Below are 23,178 nucleotides of genomic sequence, written 5' to 3'. Positions count from 1 at the left end.
TGTGTGTTTTTTCTTCTATTCTTTTAGCTCTTAAAATACATGTAAGGACACACCATTTACCCTGGTGTCTCTAGTACTGCTCCCAGACCTCTAAAAGATTCAGCATTGTCGTGCTAGTACCAAAGCTATGAAGCGTCAACACACATTTCAGGTTGCTGAACTCTTAGCTGGTATGTGTTCCCAACCTATCAAGAGGGAGGGGGGTGGAAAGGAAATTGTTCGAGCGACAAAGCTAGGCAGGAAATTTCTGACATAGTTCATTATGCCCTGCAGCCTCTGTATTTCTTTTTATTATCCTTCTTTAGTCTTCAGGTCCTACATGTTCAACAGCCAGGGTCACTCTTAGAATTGTCAAACATTATTCTCTGCACAATCACTCACTCTCAGACAATAAGAAACTTCATTCTGTTTCACAGTCAATAATGTTTTAATGTCACTTCTTTTTTCATTTTCCTGCATGGTCTGCAATCCCTCCCAATATTGAACAACTGAATGCTCCTATTATTGCTTTAATTTACTTCGTAACATCCCAGATGCTTAAAATACTCTCCGAGGAAAGAAGAGTGTGGAGTTCCAAATCTCACCTTGCCATTACCCTTGCCAAAAGGAAATAGCATTTACTACCCGGTCTTTCATTAAAGAAATTCCCTCTCTTTCATGAAGAGGTCTCTCAAAATACTTCTGATCCATGGAGAGCCTGGTGCCTTATCTTCCTTCAAACTTGTTTTTCCTGAAGAAAAGCAAAACAACTTGCTCTTTTCATTTGAAACAAATGGAGGGAGGGAGCACACACAGGTGCCTCCCTTGACCTCCAAAGAGAAACTCCAGTGTTTTGGTCAATCTTTCCATACTCCTGGAAGTTGCTTATTTGGCTTCCTTCCCCTCCCGTTGCTCTGAGTGACTCTAGGTTCTCCCGTACTTTGGTAAGGATGACGTTTAGGAGTTCAGCACCCTGACTTTCCCTAGGACCCTTACTTGTACACTTGTTCTTCTGGGCTAGGGCCAGAGCATCTCCTTTCCAAACTCCAAATCGGCCCCCTCAATTAGCCATTTATGAATTGTTCAACCCCAAATCGTTTGCTTTTTAAGAGGACAGGTTTAGATATGGACAGGTCTGAAGAACTGATGACTAACTGCACTGCTGCGCACCCCTCCCTCCCCAAGCACACTGCTCCTCCAGCACACCAGCTGTATCCCTAGGCACCGGCTCCCCACCTGCTCCCCACCTCCTTTTGAGCACACAGTTCTGTAGAATTGCCATTGCAAAAAGTTATGAAGTGTAATATCTGGAAATGAATGCAGCCACGAGCAATCTCTCCTGCTTCCTTCCAGCATGCTAAAGCAACATTTATGCCCCTCAGCCACGGCCGTTAGCACGTGAGAACATCCAATTTGCAAGGCAAAGAAAGCTGACATCTTGTACATCATCTTCAGCAGAAAAAGCTTTCAGGTAAACAGCAAATTAAGTTGTCCCCAAAGTCAAGTGTATTGGCTAAAAGCCTGCATTTCTCCAAAACAATTTTTCCACCCCACCATAAAGGATCACAAGAATACAAAGCGTAGCCGCACAACTACAGACAGATTCCATTTCCAACCCTCCCCCAGTTCTTCTGGTTTCTTCTCTGTTTACTAAGCACCAGCAAGACGCTGCCTCTCAAAACCTCTGTGATTCAGTTAGACACCGTCCCTGAAAAAGAGGCACAGATCCGGGGAGATTCTCCAGATACCTGCTGCCTCAGTGCTAATTAAGATGTCAGAACTCTTCATCTCCTTACACTGTAATTTATTAGTTTGACATGCTACAAAGACTATCAGCAGTTGTCACCAAATTACCAAGGCTCCCATTTCAAATGGGAGGACAGGTGCTTTCTGGTATTTGGAAAGGAGTAAAGAAAAAAAAATAAAAAAAAAAAGAAAAAGAAGGATGGAGAAGCATTTACTACTACTAGCATTTACTATTGCTTTCAGTCTGGGAGGGAGAAAGGTACAATCATTCCCCCTACACAGATTCATAACACAATACTATTACCAACAAGTGAAAAGGACAATTGGATGCAATTCTCCTCTCTGGGGAGGAACAACCCCATGCACCATGGGGGACTGACAAGCCGGGAAGCAAAACACCTTTTTTTTTTTTTTTTTTTTTTTTTTTTAAATAAACTGTGAAGCATGACAGAGCACTGGCACAGGTTGCCCAAAGAGGCTGTGGAGTCTCTATCCCTGGAGACATTCAAAAGCCATCTGGACATGATCCTGAGCAACCTGCTCCAGGTGACCCTGCTTGAGCAGGGTGCTTGGACCAGATGACTTCCAGAGGCCCCTTCTAACTTCAGCCATTCTGTGAAGGACGCTCCAACAGGATTGCACTTGCCGCTGCTGTATGCTCTTATATACCTTAACTCAGCACCTACTCAGAGCAGCCTCACTGTGCCAGCTCCCCTACAGAAAAAAACAGCAGCAGAAAACACCCTCATCCCAGGAAATTCAGTTTAGAAATGTGGTTTCACAGTGTAGTTTAAGCTGATCTAGGGACCAGCTGCCATGGGAAAAAGAAAAAAAAAAAAAAAGGCAGTCTTGCTTTCTCACTCGCTTTATTCCTAGCAACATACACACTCTCCCCGTGCTTGACTCCCATAGCGAGCTGTAAGAAAAATGATCCAAGAAAAGAGTTATTTGTTTTCACTAAGACAGCAAGAACATTTTTTTCTTTGGTGTTTGGGGACGGGAGCAAAGAACCCTTTTCATTAGTAGCCGGGATATTCCCCCAGCTCAGCCATGCTGTGGAACGGGACCTTCAGACAGGCAGCGGATGGGTCAAGTGCAGGAGGGAGCGAGGCAGCACGTGAGGGAGTACCATGGTCTCTCTCCACTGGAAGACCCTGATGATGGGTCTCTAACAGGCCTTGTGGCAAGGCACCAGGTGAAGCAGTGCTGCAGGTGCTTGCTGCAGGTTACTCTCAATCACACAGAATAAAAGGGCTCCAAGCCACCATTTTTAGCATACAACCCTAAGTGCAGGGGACTTAATGAAGCCAAGCTTCCTGTGCCTTCAGGAATAAGGCTGTCTACGAGACTAATGATTCGACTGCAAGCTTCAGCTGGAGCTTCTCGTACAGCTGGCACAGTCATTTGGAGGGACTACTAGAGCCCTTGAAGAAAAAGGTCTCCTTCAGTCCCCCACACAGCTACCTACTCTTCACAAGACTTGCAGGAACTCGTTTATCTCCAACCTCTCTACTCCTGTCAAATTTGTGTGAAATTGGCCAAAGGGCTGCCAGGTTATCCAGGAGGGGCGGCAGACGAGGCAGCACAATCAGATAAGCCATCTTTCTCTGAGAACCCAGCCTGAGGAAATCCAACGAGAGGCAGAGGCTGGGAATCAAAAACCACGCAGAGGGCAGAAGCACCAGAAAAGACACGGTAGAACAAGGCTAAAAAGGGCTCTTAAAGGGAAGACAAGCATCTTCTATTTGGCAGGGCAGAGAAGGAGGAACTAATTTGAGAGTTCAGGGGAAGGAGCAGACAGGAAAAAACCTGAACAAATTTCGGAGGCAGAGATGGACAGGAAGTGTTGCAGCTTACGCTTCTTTAGCAGAAAGACTCAGGTGCACGTCCATGCATATAAGTACCAGAGACAGAGGTCAAGATTTTAATTTGAACAGAAATATGAACTTGTAACATCAGCAGAGAGAGGCCAGTCCAATTTTTATTAGTGTATAAAATTTCCAAGAGGCAGCGGCTGCAGGAAGAATTGAACAGTGTCACAGAATAAGCCCCTTATAACCACAAAAAAACCAGACCCTGAAGCTGGACAGGGTATACTCATGAGGACGTAAGAAAAGCTCTGTCAGACAGGCAGGAGAAGGTAAAGACAACAGGACTTGGAGGAAACCATTCCACAAAGAGACCAAAACTGGTTATTGCAAGGGCAACTGCGAAGTCAAGGAAGGTAACACTGGATCACAACTGAGATATAGAGCAGTGGGGGCTATTAAGAAAACCCTTGCAAAGTAAATCACAGAGACAGAGACAGACTAAACTGGCAGAGAGCTGGGAGGCAAGAGCTCCAGACAGAGCATCCCATGGGGCTTGCAGAGGACAGAGAAGCTGCTGAAGGAGGAGGGGATAAAGCAGCTTTGCATTGAGGGAGAGAGGCTATGAGTAGCAAAACAAACCACAGAGACAAGGGAAAAATGAGCTGGGACCCTTAAGGAATGCAAAAGGGTTAGAAAAATATGCTTTTGTGAAAAGCATGGAGAAGGAAAGGAGTGCAGGGCAAACCCTCAGGTAAAGGCAGGCCCTTATTTGTATGCCAGTCCTCTTTGTAAGGTCACTAAGGTTTGAGGAGCAAATCTGAAGGCAGAGAGGGGGCTATCGGGGGGGGGGGGGGGGGGGGGAAGGGAAGTATCATTAGCAGCATTCAGTAAAGCAGGAGAAGTTAAAGCATTTGTGAGGAACAAGGCAGAGGGAAGGAGCTGAGTGCTGAGACAGGGAGGTCAGTGCGGTCAGGGGACTCATGCCGACTTCATGCCACTGCACGACAGCAGGAGCAGACACAGCAGATGGTGGAGCCAGGAGAGAGGGTGGAAAAAGTGCCCTAGGGGGTGGGGGCAGATGCCACTGCGTTGGTGGTGTAAACAGCTATGGGACACAAACACTGTCAAAAGAAGAGAACTGGGGGGAAATCCAAGTCCAGGGCACAAGTAGAAAGCTGGCATCAGGGGAGAGGAAAACAGAAGGACCCCAAAAGGGTCGAGTGGTGTTGGCTGACAATCAAGACAAGCAAAAGCCTGGCTGGCTAGCCAGGTAACTCGTTACAGCACGGGTGACCTAGGCACAGGGAAGAAAGACCCTGGACTAAACAACAGCACTTGCTGAACAAGAGGAGCCTCATCCTCCAGCAGCACGACAAGAGCTACACATGAGCGATGCGACGGAGAAAGGGACGTGCCCTTAATGACCGCAAGTCTCGCTTGATGTATGGAGTCTGGAAAAAGCGGCAAGTTGGATTTTTTCAGGATTACAGCATCAGCTCAGCAACACCACACCTCTGGCACCAGTCCAAACACCCTCCTGCCTCCCAGAGCAACACGTCTCAGCACACACGTGACGAGACGGGACAGCACAGCCCGAGAGATGCTCCAAAGGCGATACACCCCAACTTCAGCAAGAGCAGACTTGCCCCTTCGTAGGGCTGCAGGTTTATCTGAAGGTCTGGAAGAAAGCACAGTCCCAGTTTCTAGACACAGAATACATGTCTGGGGGTGACTAAACAGCATTTGTCATTAAACAAAAAAATCTTTCCCCATCAACTGAGAAGAGGGGGGTGTGGGAGAGACAAACCATTCCTCTGCTGATACACCACACCGAGCATCCTCCTGCCTACACTCCCTGATGAGCAGACATACGCAGAAGTTTTGATCTTCAGCTACTTACTTAGCAGAGCCTAGTCCCCTCTGATCAGGGAGTTAAGGAAAGGCTTACATAGCTACCAGGGAGGGAGGCTTTTTATTTATCTGATTTCAACATGCCCAAGTTATCAGACTCTAGAGGAATTAAATTAATGAGAATAAAACTCCTGTTTGATGCAAGTCTGGAAGGGTGGGGTGGTTTTTTTTGGTGTTTTGGTTTTTTTTTTTTTCTGTAAATAGCTGCACCCCAGAGATTTTACACTGATTATAAGCCTTAACAGCAACTGATACAAGCTGAACAGAACAGAACCGCACCAAAACACCACACACGCTTCAGACCTCTCGGGGACTGACAGAGCTGAAGGAAACCAGTGCAAAGATGGGGAAAAGGGCAGGAGGGAGCGGGAGACAGGGCCAGGAAGCAGAGAAGAGCAAGACCAAAGGAGCTGCTGGTGCCATCCACCCTCCCCAGTTTACTGCAGCAGGCTGCAAGTGGTGAGGGTTGCCACTGGTTATATTTAAGCACCCACTAGCACAGCTTCGTGAGTGCCTGCCCGTGGCAGCTATGAAAAAAAAAAAAAAAGACACCTTCAGACACAGAGGAATAATTAAATGGCCCGCACAAGCTCGCGAGGCAAGGCTAGGGCATCGCTGGTGTGTGGCTGCTCCCGGTAAATGTCCCAAAGCATGTGAAAGCTACCCCTGGCACCCCAATCTACAGCCACCCCAGGCTGTGGAGGTGCCCCTGGGACCTCCTGCCACCACCACATCCCCCAGGTCTCCCAGTGAGGAGGGAGGACGACCCAAGGGGGCAGCAGGTGTGAAGGAACCATGGCGCAGGTCACCCCAGATTTCTGTCTCAGGCCAGGCCATGGGGGGAAGGCACCCAGTTTTCTCCACTACCGCCATGAGGGTAAGGGGGGCTGGAGGCCCTGACACATCTCCTACCCTTTCTGCGGTGAGGGGCTGGGCCCAGGAGGGGACATGGCACAGCATGCCACCACCGCCCACATCTAAGCGGGACGGGGGCCACAGCCATAGCAGGGTAGCCGTGCACGCGCCCCGCGCCAGTGACAGCCCCTTCCCTCAGACCCTGCCCTGTGCCGAGGGCTGCCTTCCCCAAATGCCTCTGGGCGCCGCGGGGGTGATTTACAGCCAGAGATGGCAGCACTGAAAGAAGTTTTGCAGCCCGCATTTTGCAGCCATGATGGCGTAATGAAGTCAGATGTCTGCTCTGCTGTGCCCAGGCTGAAAGGGTGAGCCGGGCCCCCCAATGTATGGGGCATGACGGCCTGGTCGGCCATGGCCCTGTGCCACATGCCGGCGGCTGCGCTGCTGCGGCTGCCATCCAGCAGGGTGGGAAGCCCCTTGGAGGCCCATCTGTGCCTCTGTGAGATGGCAGCCTCCCTGCGAGGGTCCGTCCAAGCAGGCATGGCTGCTGGGAACACAGCGGGCTAGCATGGCTGTTACAGTTCAAAGAGCCCACAACCATTTATTGTCGTTTGCACAATTGTTCTATCACGCGATGACCCCTCCCCAGCCAGGAAGGGGAATCAGGAAAAAAAAAACCAACAAGAAAACCCGAGGCTTGAAATATAAACACAATTAATAGAATAAGACTAAATAATTAACATTAATAATACTAAAGAACCAGTATTGATCCCAATACCAATATAAAATACACCAGGATTATACTCAGCCAATCATACCAGCAGGAAGCTGTGCACTCCCAGCAGCGGACAGCAAATGTCGGACGCTGCGAACGCTACGGCTTTGGGAGGAAGGGAAGGGCTCAGGGGTTTGGCAGCAGGGCAAGGAGTTCTCAGGATCGCAGCCATCAAGGGGGAGAGAGAACTCCTCAACAAACTTTCTAATTTGTATTGAGCGTGACGTTCACGGTATGAAATAATCCTGTTGGCCAGCCTGGGTCAAGTGCCTGGGTCTCACTCCTCCTCATCCCGGCACCTGGCTAGCTCAAAAACACTGAGACCTTGAAACCCATATACCATAGCTGGCTATAAAGTAAATATTTTCACAAATTCAGGCGCTAGAGTCTTCTAAAAATGTGGTTTTCCCAAGCGATAGAAGAGACCTTACTGAAAAGTAAAATTACTAAAGAGAAATTAATCCTGTGTTGCTCAAACCAGGACACATGTCACAGGATGATACGAAACAGAGCCACTGAGACTGCTGCTGCCGCGGAGGTGGGGGCTGCATGCTTGGGGTTTCTTTTTAAAAATGAGTGTTTCCCATACCACTACAACGCATCCTCCAACGAGCGCTTTCCAGGAGCCAAAAAGGAGAAAATTTCAGCAGTGACCACCCAAAGCAGCAATGGTGCAGAGGAGACCAGGCTGCGGCTGCTCCAGCCCCACGGAGCTGCTGAAGAGCTGTGAATCAGACACAAGCCCTTTCCCTTGTGGGAAAGGGGACCAAGGAGCTCCAGCAAGGTGGGAGGACAACCCCAGCATGTTAGTACAGCAACGGGTCACACCTGGGCCTGATTTAGCCACGGGCACCATGGAAATGGGGGAAAGAAGGAGCCCTGATGGCAATACAGGCTTTGGACAATGTTACTGTGATAATCCTCTTCTAAGGCTGGCCAGCTGACTTTAAAGGGAACATAAGCGGGAACATTACAAAGCACTGAACCGATGGGAACCAAACACAGGGTGCAAAACTCTTCTCATACAAACGTTGTTTTAAAATCCTGCCATGAAGATAAGCACGGCTCCTCACACCAGCTTCCAGGCAGCTCTTATCCTAGGAGATTTACCCAATGTTTATTCAATGCACATTTCACTAAAACTTGCATCCTTATATCCAGCCAGGAGACCAAACAAACATCCATAATTTCCTCTGACACCTCCTAGCTACACTGCTCTGACAAAAGCAACCAGAGGCATCCAGTACCATCACATGCCAAAGAGAAAAAACAACTCCAGCTCCCTTACTAAACCTCTTCAACACAGCGAGTGAGCAGAAGGGAGGAATCGCGGGCAGAATCAGCCAGAATTCATCAGCTGGTTAGGACAGCACCAAGAATACCTTCTGGCTGTATACTTGGGAAAGACACGTAGGTATTTCTATAGTCTACTTACGTAGAAGCCTCAGGAACTCTTCCTCCTCTTCCCTAAGGGAGATTCAAGACATTTGAGGTTTAACAGCTGCAACAAACAGTCTCCTCTTACAAGAGAAAATATTCAGGAACAAGATAACAAGAGACACAGTTACTGAAACAGGATGAAAACACAGAAAAAGCCTCTGGGGTCTAAGCACTGCCCTAATGACTGCAGTCTGCTACTCAGAAAATCTGAATTCAAGTATACAGCTCTCATCACCACTTGCAGATCAAACAGGAATGGCAAGATGCAAATCTTGCTGCCTGCAAGAGAGGTAATCTAAGCTACCATTTGTGAGCAACCTGCTAGCAATGCCACAGTCCCTGCAAACACACAGAAATAAAAATCTGCAAATGCCCTTGATCTTGCATTCATTCCCCAGTAGAGTACCATGCTTAACCCAGACATTACTACTTCTGTGTTTTGGGGAGCTGAGGGCATGGTCTTTATTGCATTTAGAACAGCAAGAGAATATATTCTCTATTCAAATTTGATTGCAGACATGGGAGACGGGTTAAAAAAAGAGGGGTTAGAAGGGAAATAATGCCAGCAATGCTCCTTTAAAATAGTTTTAATTATTTTACTTATTTCACAGCCAAGAGGTATAGAAATTCTACAAAGCCAGCTCAAAATTAGCAAATCCGTTTTGCCTGTACACTAGAAAAGAATGCAGATGCTAAACCCATTATATAGACAGCAAAGTGTCATCAGAGCAAGAAGGTAAAAATAGCGAAGTTATCTGTAAGATGACTAAGCAAATGGATTTTCAAAAATACACTTTCAAATATGACACCCTTTTCTTAGAGCTGCATACATCCGTTTAGCTTTGTTAATTTCTCAATTCTTTCTTTTGATAATTTATTTTTGGCCTCCTGCTAGCATATTTCCCCAGAAGCCTTGCTTCACCCTACCCACACTCAAGACTCGCATCCACATACGGAGAACTATTTAGAAACTGATGCTGATCACCCCAGTAACTACAAAGAAGCTCTACCACACCACTTCTAGGATCACATACCAGAAAACCAGATTCCTGCTGTCTCCAACTGTCATTTCTACCCCTTCCTCATCACCCCTACCCATTTCAGGAGTCTTCATGGCTCCACTGGCAACTTCCAGGACTGATGAACCCCCCCTTCTCACACAACTCTTGCTTCCAGCATTTTCGCAGACAAGAAACGGCCCATCTCTCTTTTCCAGGCCACTGCCAGTGCCTGGAGGAGGAGGCTCCCGAGTTGCCACCTTGGAAACAGCAGTGGTTAGAAGAAGTAGGAGCAGCAGAGCTGGGCACAGCTCCCACAGCTGGGGTGGGAGTTGCGAGTTGTGTCCCCCAGCACCTCCCCCTCCTCCCACATGAGCTGCCAGCAGCCAGGTTTAGGGGCAGCTGGCCTCGGCTGCGGCCATGCTGCTCTGCCATCTCCCTCTCTTCCACCAACACCCAGATGTCTCCATAAAGAAAATTACCCTTTCCTCAGATTAAATCTCTTTAGGGACTTAGTTGGCCTCCACACAGCTGCAATCACTGGTAATCTACATTTCCGAGGTAACAGCGGTAGTTGGTGCTTGGCCAAGCCTCCCAAGTCATTCTTCTGCCATGCCAAAGCCCTGCGTACAGCTCCTCTCCGGGTCCTTCTCATGGAGGGATGGATACCTGCTGGCACCCTGAAAAGCCAGCTTGTGCTGCTTGCCCCAACCCTGCTGGGAGCCCAGCCCTGCTCCTGCAGGAACTCAGCACAAAGTCCTGGGCTGCCCTTCCCAGCAAGCGGGTTTCCGAGGCTTAAACCCATTACGTCAAGATCATTAGGATGCTTTTAGTAACGTATCCCAGTGGATCTGCTAGACCAGCTATTAGGTATTGGACGCACAGTAAATCTTCCCTCACACTCACCCCTCTCAACCCTACATCCTCCCCCAAAACAAGCCAGCCAAAAGACAGGGACAGATTAAACTACACAGCTTTGCGATCCAGATGAGAGCCAGGAGAAGCAGGGTGGCACCAGCCCCACACAGGCAGGCCTCCGAGAAGAGGTGACAGACCTCTCCAAGGCATGGCTCCCTGACCCCTTGCCTGCCCTACGCCACCCCACGCAGCTCAGGGCAGTCTCAGATGGCATGGCCACACAGTAACTCCCCACTCCAGGAGGAAACCAATCTCCTTCCCACCACACATTCACTGACACCTTCTCCCCTGCATGGGCTGAAAAAATGTCAGCCTGAGCACCTGGGTCAGGCACAAATCCAAATAACTGCTGCAGTAAGCGCTGCCCTTCCTTCATGCGGTGGTCACAGGGCAGCAAGGGTCCCCTGTCAAGCTCCCTGGAAGCACCCAAGCTAAAGCAAACCGAGGGCAGAACCGTGTGCATAGCAACTGCCAGTCTTCATCCTTTACTTTTGCAAAGTTACTCTATTTAAAAGATAAATGGGATGGTCTCCCATGACTTGCCCCACAAAGGCAGAGGAATCTGCAGTGGAAGCAATTTTTTAGCCTCACTTCTCCCCTCTTCAGCAGCGGAAGGAGGTGTACTTCCAAGCATATCATGGGAGAGCTCTCACTATGGAGGGGAACGGAGTCAACCCGGGGCTGCAGAAGGACCCTGCAGGCACAAGTGGAAAATTCAAGAGGAGTGGATGGGGTGTAAGAGCAGTGGAAACAAGGAAAGAATAAAACAAAACTAGGCATCTTAAGCAAGACTTAAACACATCCAAGAACATCCAAGAGGGACAGGGTCCCTCCGTACTCTAATGACAACAGCAGTACATGAGAGGCCACCTCTGAACACATGCCTCTCCTTACACCTAGAGAAGCGGAAGGGGGTGGGAGAAAGAGCAATTTGAGATGAGAAATGGGAAGGTGTTTTGATATCTACATATGAAGACGAGCAGGTAGATTAACACCCACCTTGCAGCCGTTCAGACTCTGGGCAACCTCTGCGCCTCTGCAGCACAGGCATCCCAGGCTGAACTCTGATCCCTGCTCACAGGCAGGGCACCTGAAGCTGATCTTGTTCAAGTCTGCCTTATTTACAGCAGAAAGGAGCAAGTGCGTGGTGACTCAAAGCATTTGGCAGCTACACATTCTGGATTAGATTTAACTGCTGACTAGCTCATGGCATGGGACTGATTAGATGTAACAGCTCCTTACATGCCAGTGACCCATAGATTAACTGTGCTGCTGTAACACTGATAACTAGAATGAATCACAGCAGCTCCAAGTTACAGTCACGTGGGCTATGCCCCACGAGCATAACGGGGTGGCGAGGAGAGGCTGGTCCCATTCACGTAGGGTAAGTGAGAGAGCTTGTGCAGGTAAGTAACACCATAGAGCTCAAAGTAAAAATCAATTTTCTTCTTTTCCTAACACCAAGAGTGAAATCAATCAGGGCATAACAATCTGTTCCACGCTATGCTCCCAACACGTACAAGAAAAAAAAGCAGCCCACTTGCTTAACAACAGTAAGCAAAACCTCAGCCCTAACACTGCACTTTTCCTCCAAAAAAATCCCATGACACCTTTTAAGCCACTCTCTCTACTTCAAGGAGCCAAGACAGAGCGACTTGCCTACAATTATATCACAAGTCAGAAGAAAGCACTGGAATTTTCATGCTGTGACTCCTGCTGTAGGCGCCGGATAACACTGCAGGCATAAAGGTCAGACCCTTCAGCAGGAGCTCTTAAGATATTGTCTGCAGGCCACAGGCAGTCAGCAGAAAGCTGGGAGATGGCACGGCGCCAGCTCAGTTTCTCTCGGTATCCATGCCCTTCATTGCAAAGCGCCTTAGCACCTGGTGGGGTAGTTAAACCATCATCCCCTGCAAGACGGAGCAAACATCCCTCCTCCGTAACAGGATTAGACAGGAGAGTAAGAAGACAGGGTATGGGAACCTCCAGGAGAGGAAAGCACAGCTTGACAGCTTATTCAGGAGGCGGAGGAAGCTGAGGACCAAGGACTGTATGAGAAGGGAGGGAGCAGAAAGCACTGAGCCGGGAAGATGAAATGATATGGTGAGAAGGGGCAGAGTACTTTGAAAGCACACCAGAGATAAACGCATTCAGATAATTGCTTAGAAGGGAATAAATATTAGTAAGTACTATAATTACCTTGAACGCTTTACAAAGCTGTAAGAAGAAACATGACTAGAAGAAGGGCTGGCACACACACTCATTGGGAGCTCCTATTTCAAGGTAGCAAGAAGGAACCAACAAGGCCTGACACCCAGGTTGGTAATTTCAGCCTGGCAGCCAGCCACAACCCTTTGGCTAGATCCTAGGTACTGGGTAACTTGAGTTAATAAGTGCCAGATTCCAGCAGTACGGTTTTCCGGCGTAAGGAGCTTATGGATGACTTCTAGCAACAAGCACCTGCCCTCTCCTGTGGCTCTTACTCAAGGTACAGCTCCACTTTCAGTGAGATGTGGAGGAACGTGTGCTCCTATGTCCCTGGTGATGCTGCTAAACGGAGACAGGAAGATTCATCCAAGAAGTCAAAATCTCAGTTTATCTAAGCAACCAAATCTTGATAGCCACACTGTGATAAGAGAGCAGAGCCCTTCCTTCCCCAAGAGGCAAACAGAAACCTATTTACTTTTTTGGGGCTCAGTATCTCAAGCCTCCATTTCTCTAAAGGTCTCAGAAATCATCCATTTCACACAGCAGCCTGGGTCAGCACTGAGCTCCTTTCAAACACAGAACAGACATTTAGCACTATGGAGTCCCCAGAAAAATGCATCTACCTCACCCCATGCTCCCAGCTCCCTTTAACGAGCTTATCAACTGCCATACAAAGCCCAGAAGCAATAGGAGTGACAGTGTGCCTCAGGCAGAGAGACCGGGGGCACAGCGGGGGCGGAAAACAGCCACCAAGAAAGCAAACAAACAAACAAAAAAAAACCAAACACCAAAAAACCCAGATGCATCACCCATTCCCTTCTATTTCCCTGTAATCACAACTCCTGAGGGGAACACACTCACCAGGAAGCAAAGCTATCTGCTTTTGTGTGCCGAGTAGGAAACACTGGGTGAACGATACCAGTTCCACACTCGTGCCACTAGTGAAAACAAAACAAAACTTAGCAACGCCGCAACAGCTGTACATCAAAATCACCTCCAACCATGTCAGACCCTGATGAGCTGTTTTGCAAGGGCCAGAAAAACAAAACCCGGAACAGCAAACCAAACAACCGTCATTAGAGTAACGCTCAACGGTGCTAATGGCCATGCAGTTGCTTTGTGGCATATGCTGTGGATCCGGATGGCTTCTGCTATCCCGATGGGGCCAACTTTGTTGCCAGAAACTGCACAGGAATCTCCTTATTCCTGCACTTCAGCAGCAGCCTCAGTCCTTCCTGACTAGCAAAGTCTTACAGCTGCCAAGATCAGAAGAGACAAGAGAAGCACTAGATGGTTTTTCGAGTCCCAAATGGAATCAATAGCTTGGTAGGAAAGGAGAAGTCAGCCAAGAGGGGTGGTAGGCACAAGAGAACAAATATGGATGAATCCCCACTATCTCTGTTTCTTTGACACTCTAAAAGCTATGGGTGTGGTGGTTGAAGGCCCCAACGTCTGGAAAGACCCATCCGACAGAGCCTGTTCTCGTCTATCTTTCTTATCAGTCAGGTTCTTCACCTTCCTTCTCCTACTAGTGCTTTCCCTCAGCTCATCTTTTTCCCCCTCCTCCACTTAACAGTGGGCCACCTCTTCCTTCCCTGTGGACTTCTCACCCAACAAGCGAGAGAAACGAACCTGGAGACACCAAGGAACCACCAGCAACAGAATAAAATCAGAAAGAAGGAGCCATGGGAAGGGTACAGGCAGTGGCTTCAGCCAGACACTGCAGATTAAACACTACGCAGGGCAGTGCAGGCAGCCTCTGCCAGGAGCTGGCAACAGCCAAGAGAACAACTACAGTCAGACACTGGTCTCACCTCTCCCGTTCGGCAGGGCTGAGTTACTGGCCACACACCCCAGACCCACGGTACCGAGGCCCTGGTGCATGAACAGCAAACTGGGGTAGCCCAGCCAAATGAACCCAGCATGCTCCCCGGCCACCTGCCTCCCCAGCAACACCCCTTGCCTTGGGCCCCCCCATAAACATCTGCGGCACCGTATGAAAAACAGATCTACTTTGAACTCACACAAGCTGCCCAATCCTCTCTGTATTTACTGGTTTTGCTGAGATAGTTTTCAGTACGAGCAAGTCCCTCCAACCAGTTCCTCACGTGAGCCCCCTGGCCTGCACCCTTCCCTCCCCATGCTGGGCAGAAACCAGCCTGGAACAACTCATTTCAGGAGCAGCGCTGCTTTTTAGCATTTGTGCGAGTACTGTGCAGCAACACTACAAGTCCAGAGCGGCAAAGCCTCTCCCTTTTCAAGAAAAGCTCCCCATCACTTAGCTGAGATGGTTTGTTTTTGCGCTCATGTTCAATTACTTACTGAAATGTGACTTCAGCAGCAGCTAGAAAGGCAAGATTTCCTCTTGTCTCATTGCCATTTGCTAATTAAACCTCCTAACGACAAAAAGCTTACTAAAATGCATCATTGGAAACATGTTCTTAGTACGCTGATGGAGACAGGGTGAGCAACAGGCTTAGAGCTGGAAGTGACATAGACGCCCACAGACATCCTAGACCCGCCAAAGGTAGCTGCAGACTTAATTTCTTTGTCTTGCAATTTGATCAAACCCCACTTTGCCGAGAATGGCTGCATTCTAGCCTCTTCATAGCTGATAAGAAACAGATGCTAAACGTCTCCTAACATTTAACCAGAGAACTATTCCTTAAGAGGATTTTATACCACTAGGAAAGAGATGCCAATATAAGAACGGAGTCGAAACCAATTTAGCAGGTTATCATTAAGGAGTATTTAGCAACTTAAAAGCCAGAGGCAAATCACAATACTCCAGTTTTCCAGACAGTGGCTGGAGGGCCTAAACGTCCTTGATACCAGCAGACAAGTCAAATCACGAGCAGAAGATCCCTAGCCACAAGAAGAAAACCCAACTGTGCTCGAAAAAGCTTCCCCCTTCTTTTCAGGCAATTTTCCTGGTGCTGTTAAGTTTCTGGGCAGGGTCTGCAGATTGCTAACTATCAGACAGCAAAAAGCACTCTTTCAGGTTATAGCACACTGATTCATTTGAGTTAAACCAACACCTCTGGCTTCATACTAGACTGTATAACCTTTAGGACAATGGCTGAATCCATGATTGATTTTGTAGGGCTAAGAAAGAAGCCCAGAGAGACCAAAAGGAAGAACTTCAAAAGAATTTAAAAAAAAAAAAAAGCAGCAGTTTCCTGGTCCAAAAAATTCAATAAGCCTCTCAAGACAGAAGCGACGCTTTCCTTCCCAAGCTCTCTATGACCTGTCTCTCCTGCCCCCCTCTCCGTGGTCTGCAGGGCTGTTTATTCTACCTTTCACTTTATATAATGGGTCTGGTAAAAGTGTTCCAAGTACACATTCGATTTACAATAAAAACTGCTTTAATAAAGACATCTAACTTGACGGAAGGTCAACTAAAAGATGACAATTCACATAAACCAAAACCTCCTGTGTAAATAAACAGGATTTGCAGGAGCCTCAGGATGTCGGGCAGTCTGGCCAAGACTGCAGGGAGAGAGTCTTCCTCTGAAGAATTACATTTGGGGATGCGCAAGAGTGGAGCCTGCCAGCCCAGCACTGGCAGGGCATGGCGAGGCAGCCTCCCATCACACTCAGGCAACCCAGAGAGCCAGCTGAACTTCACTCAGAAAGGAGGTGACAGCCAGGGCCACCTGCAGAGCCCCCGTCCCACACGTTCCCCAAACACAGCCCACCCTGGCCCAGGGGATGGGTCCAGGTCCGGCACCGCACACGGCAGTAATCTAGAGGCAGCAAAGAGAGGAGCGACGGCGGCACAATCCTCTTGCAAAACGAAGCTCGCGGCAGAGCACTCTGGGCAGACACAGATGGAGAAAGCACGATCTTGGCCACCGCTGCTAACAATGCATCGAGGAGCAGATGAGGCGCCAGCAACATCCCTGGGCCGCTAGCTTCGGTAAACAAAAACAACCCCAAACCCCATGTGTGTACAAACACCCACTCCGCCGTTTCCTCCGCCTGTTCCCCTCCAGCCAAGCAGCCTTCAGCTCTATTGCATCCAGGCTCGCGTTCCAGCCACTGACCCCCCTCAAGCCCTGCGCCCAGGCAGGCGTCAGAAGAGCAGGAGGACGTGACAGCAGAGCATTTGAGCAGCAACTCAAGGGCACACTGCTGCTCCCCAGCCGGCACCCCTTCCCCGCTGGCAGACGGGCCTTCAAGATCATCCCTTCTTTCTCCAACAGTCACCTCTGCATTGTTATTTCACTCCAACATACCACTTACAAGTGAGCTGCTGTTCCAAGACCTTACGAAGGCTCTACTCCCCACTAGGAATCGCAAATAAATCACCAATTACTATGCATGAATAGAGAGAGGAAGAGGGTAATGAGTCTATGTACATATATACATATGCAATGTTTGAACACAAAGAGCTGTAAATTGCATTCACAGGTGGTATTCTGGAGACTGCAGGAGACTCAAAAGCAGAACTATTCATAAACCAGTCACTGACATGAATGAATTCAGCATTCCCCAGAAGCCTATTGTGTTTCCTATATATTACACTGTAAATATGAGGAGTATCAGACTTTGCATCCCTGCAAAAAAAGAAGGTAAGTCTTGCAACTACACATAGGATTAGCACTGGCTGGCACAAGTATTAATGGTCTCATCGCTGCATGAGGATTATTTACAGCACTTGCTCTATTTTCCCATTTTGTACTTGCTGTGATGAAGTGCCACTTGTTTAAAGAACCCTGTAACAAACACTGCAGCAAGAGGGGAAAAAACAGCAGAGATGTACAAATGTTACACCCACATGCCAGATGTGGGTTTTCAAACCCTGTTTTTGCAGTTATTTGGATTCTGGTAGCTAGTTAACGCTTGATATATTACATTAAATCATCCACCAGCTCTTTCCATAGCCACGATTCCTCCTTCAGCAATTCTAATGAGTTTGCAAAAGGATCAGGAAAAACTGAGTTGCATTTCTTTTTCTGCATACTCAACCCACAGTACCTTATCCATATATTTGAGCATTAACATTACTTGTTTGGAAAGCAAGAGTCTTTTACTAGCCAGGCAGAGATTTATGTTACAAAATAAGGCTTTTTAATCCAGCCTCTTCCCCGCTAAATCAAATCACATCTCAGTTTTATAAACAGCAACCTAAAGCACTTCTGTTGCAATTCCAGGCTTTGAGGCACGGTCACACATCCCCAGCTTTGTTAAAACCAGCAGCTGGGCAAATGCAGATTAACTGTCTAAAGAAATCCAGGTGAAAAACACCAAGAGAAAACTAACTCCAAGCACGCACGTGGCAGCCTTCCTACTGTTAAAAACAGCCTCAACGTTTAATGCAAGGAGGCCAATACAATGTTTTTACAAGCGAGTTATGTCCATGGGATTTGGGGACCTCTGAAAAGCAACCGATTGATTCTCCAGGCGATGGAAGGCACCTCGCAGCTCGTCCCCGGGGGAGGGTGCAGGCAGGTTACAGCCAGTTTTAGGTCAAACCCAGAAAGCCGGTTCCTGCAAGCAAGGAATCAGGGTGGCCTCGGCAGCCAGCCAGGCACCGGGTTTGCCCTGACGCGGGGTGTACAGCATGGGATAGTGGGTCCCACTTCTGTACCACCGTGGGAAGCCTTCGGAAGGAGGATGCCCTCTGCTGCTACATCGCCGCATCAGCCGGGCGCGCTTCGGAGCGGCGTGCCGGCAACCCACTGCTCGCTTGCTCACTCGCTCCATATTAGGAAGACTTAATCCAGAATGGTGTTATTGTTCTTCAACCGGGGAGATCTGAGCCTGCGAAGCCAAGGGATTGCCGTTCGGCTACACCCATCTTGCGGGCTACGACAGACTGCCTGTGCTCGCGGAGCAAAGTCACCCTCGATAAACCTAGCTTTGAGATGGCTTTTTTCAGGGAATCCAAGGAAGCAAGCTACTGGTTAAGGAAAGTTTGAATCTTCGCCAAAACCATTTCAAAGAGTTATCTCTCTTTCTCTTTCTAAACACAGACAGGCAGCATGAAAAACCACACACACACGCAAATTAGAGACATGGAAGCACGACTGCAATTCAAGTAAAGCTGTTGTTTCCAAATTGGCACAGCAGGTATGTGACAACTCTCAAGACAGTAAAATCGCCAGCCTTGCTGCTTCATCCCTCAATGGCATTAACGCCAGCAGAAAATCTTACCAGTGAAAAGGCAAATCAAAACAACGCCGAGGTTGCTCGGTACATACACAGGCAGAAAGCAGCGTGAGGGTGCCGTACGGTATTTTCCACAAATGCTCCTACCAACTCATCAGTACTCAGAGCCAGGCACAGGGGCTGCCTCAAAAAAACGTTAAGGGGCATTTTAATTGTCAGGTATTCTGCTTTTCCCAAATTTGTAGGGAGGGACCTTGCACAGCTACAGCTACACAGCAGCGGGGTCCCAAAGGACTTGACAGAACTGCCTACAGTTCATCCCCTGGGCAGGCACTTGTGGGATGGGACAAAAACACACGTTTAACGGTTCCCGGGGCAGAAAACGCAGGCAGGGGAAAAGGGACTACAGGAGGAGTCTGGAGAGACAGCACAAAGCAATCAAATTGCGTTTTTACGACAGCAGGGACTGCCTTCCTTCATTTCAACCTCGCCCTCCCAGAGCCAAGCAGAGGACTTTGTTTCTGCAGCCCACCTTACCCCAGGCATCTTAGATCCCTACCGTCTTTGTGCAGGCTGGACACCGACCTGTAACTCCCTTCCCCTCCCAGACTCCACCCCCCGACCCCGGCAAGGAGCAGCCCCCGGCCGGCCGCTCGCCTTCCCAACTTGATGCCGGAGCCCGGCGCGGACGAAGAGGAGGAGGAAGAGGAGGAGGAGGAGGAGAAGGAGGTGCCGGTGCCCGTCCCCTCCGCTCCTATAGCTCCCACACCCCGGCCGGACCCCGCGACGCGGGGTTCGGCGAGGATGGTCACCGAAGTATTGCAGGCGGAGATGAAACCATGATTCATTTATATTTTTTTAATTGTTTTTTAATTTTTTTCCCCCCCCTTCGACCGCAGGAACCGCGCGGGCAGTGACAACTCCTGGGGGAAGGCGCTGGGTATTTTCAGCAGGGCTGACCCTCCCGGCAGCCCTGCCAGGGAGGAGACCCACCGGAGGGTCCCGTCCCGTCCCTCCCCGCCCGGGAGACCCCCGTCCCGTCCCGTCCCGCCCCCGCCGGCACTTACCGAGGAGGAGGAGGGAGGCCAGCTGCGGCCGCAGGGTCCGCATGGCTGCCGGGGCGCGGGGCGGCGGCCGCCCTTACCTCCCGCCGCGGGTGGCCGCGGGCAACCGGCTGCCGGGGCAGGCGTCGCGCCGGGCCCGGCGGCACAAAGGGAAGGCGGCGGGGCCGGCACGGGGAGGCGCCAAGGCAGGCGGGGGCATCGCCCCCGCAGCGGGGCGGCCGCCGCGCCTCCCCTCCCCGCCGCGCCGCTCCGCTCCCCGCCGCCCCCGCTCCGAGCCGACGGCTCCTTGGGGACAGGCAGGAGGCGATGGAGAAATCTGCTGGTCCAAGGCGCGGAATTAAAAAATAAATAAATAACAAAAATACAGGGGGGTGGGGCACGAAGCAACAACAAAAAGACCCCACCCCAAAAAGTTATTAAAATAAGCGGGGCGCCGCACACCCCGCCGGCTTGCCCCGCTCGGGCCCGCCGCCCTCACCTGCCCGCCCGCTCGGCGCTGCCGCCGCCGCCGTGGGGTGCCCGGCGCTTCCTCCGCGCCGCCAAACTCCTCCCCCGGCCCGCCCCGTCGCTACCGCCCCCCGCCGCCACCCCCCGCTCTCCCCCGGCGGCGGCGGGCGAGGGACGCGGGCAGCTCTCGGGGCGGCGGGCAGGGGGGGAGTCGGGGAGGGGGGCCCGGAGCCTGGGTTTTGTAAGGTTGTGGCGCGGGGTTAGGAGGCCGGGGGGTGAAGCCGGGGTCGTAAAAGAGCGCGGGGATAAACCGGGTTCCTTTGTTTTACGGGAAAATACAGTCCTCGGGCGCTGTTCGGAATGCCGGCTTCTTGGGAAGTGGCATAAATGCTCCCTTTTGTCCCCGGGCAAACCAAAAATAACAGCCGGGCTTTCTAAGTTTCGTCCAACTCATGACCGTCCCGCTGCGATGTGCCGTTACCGAGACCTGAATCCAGGGCTGGTATTAATGCCAGGTTGCCAGATGTGAGCGCTCCCCATGTGCAGGCACTGCTGCACTTGGGATGCTGCCCAGGCAATCAACACTACAATGTGTCAACGCCAGAAATGCATCAAAAGTACATCCAGGAAACACTGAAATGCATAAATATGGCAACACTTGGGGCTGGGTTTGATGTTGTTTGTAAATAAAAGATGGATGAGAAAGCCCTTCTCAAGGGTGCAGATGTTCAAATGTCCTTGCAAACAAAACCCTCAGTTGCTTGTTTGCTCACAAAAACAAGAAAAGAGGCCAGGAGTGACAGCAATAGCAGAGTGAGGTACCCTCCTAGCGCTCCAATCCTGCAAGGCCCCTTTGCAGGAGAACCTTCTGCCTACGTGCAGAGTCCCCAGTGAAGTCGTGGGGACACCAATGCAGGATCCCAACCCTTCTGTCCAGAAAGGCAGAAACCAGCACAACCCCAAGCCATCTAACAGAAGATGCCAAGTCCTTCGAAACTGTACCCAGCAGAAGTCAGAAGCTGTCTGTATAGCCATATGGACTTCACTGCCCAACGTGGCTGTCATGGCAGATGCATTGGTAGCCAGCCCCTAGCGACCCAGCAAATTCTGTTTCTGCAGGCTAATGTTAAGCTGTGCCATTTTCAGAGTGGGAGGTTTCATTTGCGGCTTTGTCATTGCTCTCTGAACGGAGGAGCTGAAGAAGAGAATAACCAGAGACATGCGGGAGAGAAATGGTTAGCGTTGTATTTGCACTGAAAATGAAACTCACGCTTTGGCCCTTAAGCTTTAATTACATCAAGACTGCCTTCAAGTGAGACTTGGAAAAGGAACAGAGGTGATGATAAGAGTTTATAGAAAATACCAGTCTATTTGCCTTTTTCTCTTAGGTGATGTGAGGGCTGAAACGTCATCCAGTGTAATATCGCTCAGCTTGCTCAATATTTTTCACGTGCAGTCTCCTATTGTAAGTCCTCACAGACAAGCCCATGAGTATTTAGAGCGAGCACTGTGGGGCTACTTTGAAGTAAACTTCCAGTATCTTTAAATGGATGCAGGATAAAGATCGTTTACTCTTCAGAAGATGTATAACTAGAGAAATAAATAATCGTAAAAGAAGACAAAAAGGCAGATTATGACATACAGGGCACAGGCAGGAAAAAGCAATTTTTTGTCAGGATAAACTCGATGAAAAGGAAGCATTAAAGCTTGGTGATACAAGAAAGCTTTCCTAGATGGCAAGGGGGATGGACCATGGACTCACTACACTCCTATAGGGACAAATTATTTCCATCTCCAGCTGAAGAGACATGGAGGAAAACACTGGCATGATTCAAGTGAGCTCCTGGCACAGGTCAGGGACAATCTGGGAGCAGACCCCTGGTTTCTTGGCTCTGAATACGTTGCTTTCACCAGTGGAGCCTGTCTCAAGATAATTCAAAACTAATTTGGGTGCACCCTTGCTATTTCCAGGCACTGCGTGACTTTACAGTGTACAAGCCTAACAAGAGCATAAAAATGCCCTGCAAAAATGTTATCAGAAATTCACTAAACATTCACATCCTCTTCTCGGAGCTCTTGCAGGGTATTGCATAAATGTATAGTAACAATAAAAATGTAAAAAGACCATGGAAATGACATTATAGCATTATAAGATTAATCCAATTCCAGTCAAATTAGATTATAATAAGAACTGTGTGTGCTAAAGACTGTTAATGGGAACCTGTGTTTCAAAAGCTTCATCACCTTTGCGCGTGTTCTCCTCCCTGACCCCAATAATAAAAATAGGTTGGCGTTCGCGAGAGCGCCCTTCTTCAGAGGACTTCACAAACACTCTCTGGGCTTTTGAGGAAAACATCGGCCTCGCTCCTGCATCCGTGGGGAAACTGAGGCTCAGGCAGGACAGCTTTCTCAAACCTAGGGAGGCAGCCAGCCTTCCCTCGGGCTTGGCTCCGGCTTTTTGAGCTCCCGCGGCTGGGCTCTGACTCCCTGTGGACGTCTGTCCATCCGTGCGGTTTATTCACATGGCTGAATGGCAACGAACGCCACAGTCACCTCAAAAAACAAAACCATTTCAAGCACAAGGTTACTGCGAAGCAGCTTTCCAGGAAGACAGATCTGGGCTGCCTTGTACTCCCAGCACAACTGAGTCATTCAGGAGCGCCGTCCTCAGCAGCAGCCGGATCATTTTGGTCGGGCCACGCGGTTGCTCTTTGGCAGCGGGCTCCATGTAATAGCTGGAGGCAGACGGGCGTGACTCAAGCGATGCTGATGATATATACATTAGGTCGCAACCCACACCGCTGTCTTTCTTGTTGCTCGGTCATTGCCAGCAGTCTGCTCGGGCTTGCTTCCCCTTTCCTCGCCTCGGCAGGCAGGGGTAGAGACCGGGCAGCGGCAGCTCGCGCTTGGGA

General features: G+C 49.6%; 1 protein-coding gene across 4 annotated transcripts in view; it reads right to left on the bottom strand.

Annotated features, from left to right (window-relative positions):
* Positions 1–20,341, bottom strand: part of IGSF3 (immunoglobulin superfamily member 3) — a 102,025-nt gene extending 81,684 nt beyond the window's left edge. The window contains exon 1 of one of the 4 annotated variants that reach the window (XM_074598450.1): positions 20,298–20,341. Coding sequence is in view for 2 of the 4 variants with exons in the window: in XM_074598433.1 (XP_074454534.1) it covers positions 19,823–19,865 (43 nt within the window). In the remaining 2 variants the exon portion in view is untranslated. Of the gene's footprint in view, positions 1–7,120; positions 7,238–19,822; positions 20,020–20,297 lie in introns of those variants that run through there. The other 3 variants (XM_074598433.1, XM_074598460.1, XM_074598441.1) reach the window with 3 other exon arrangements.
* Between the last annotated feature and the right edge of the window lie 2,837 nt (positions 20,342–23,178).

The sequence above is a fragment of the Larus michahellis genome, chromosome 1 (genome assembly GCF_964199755.1).
Source record: "Larus michahellis chromosome 1, bLarMic1.1, whole genome shotgun sequence".
Lineage (NCBI taxonomy): Eukaryota > Metazoa > Chordata > Aves > Charadriiformes > Laridae > Larus > Larus michahellis.
The sequence above is the reverse complement of the archived record's forward strand: the minus strand, read 5'-3'. Positions and strand labels throughout refer to the sequence as shown.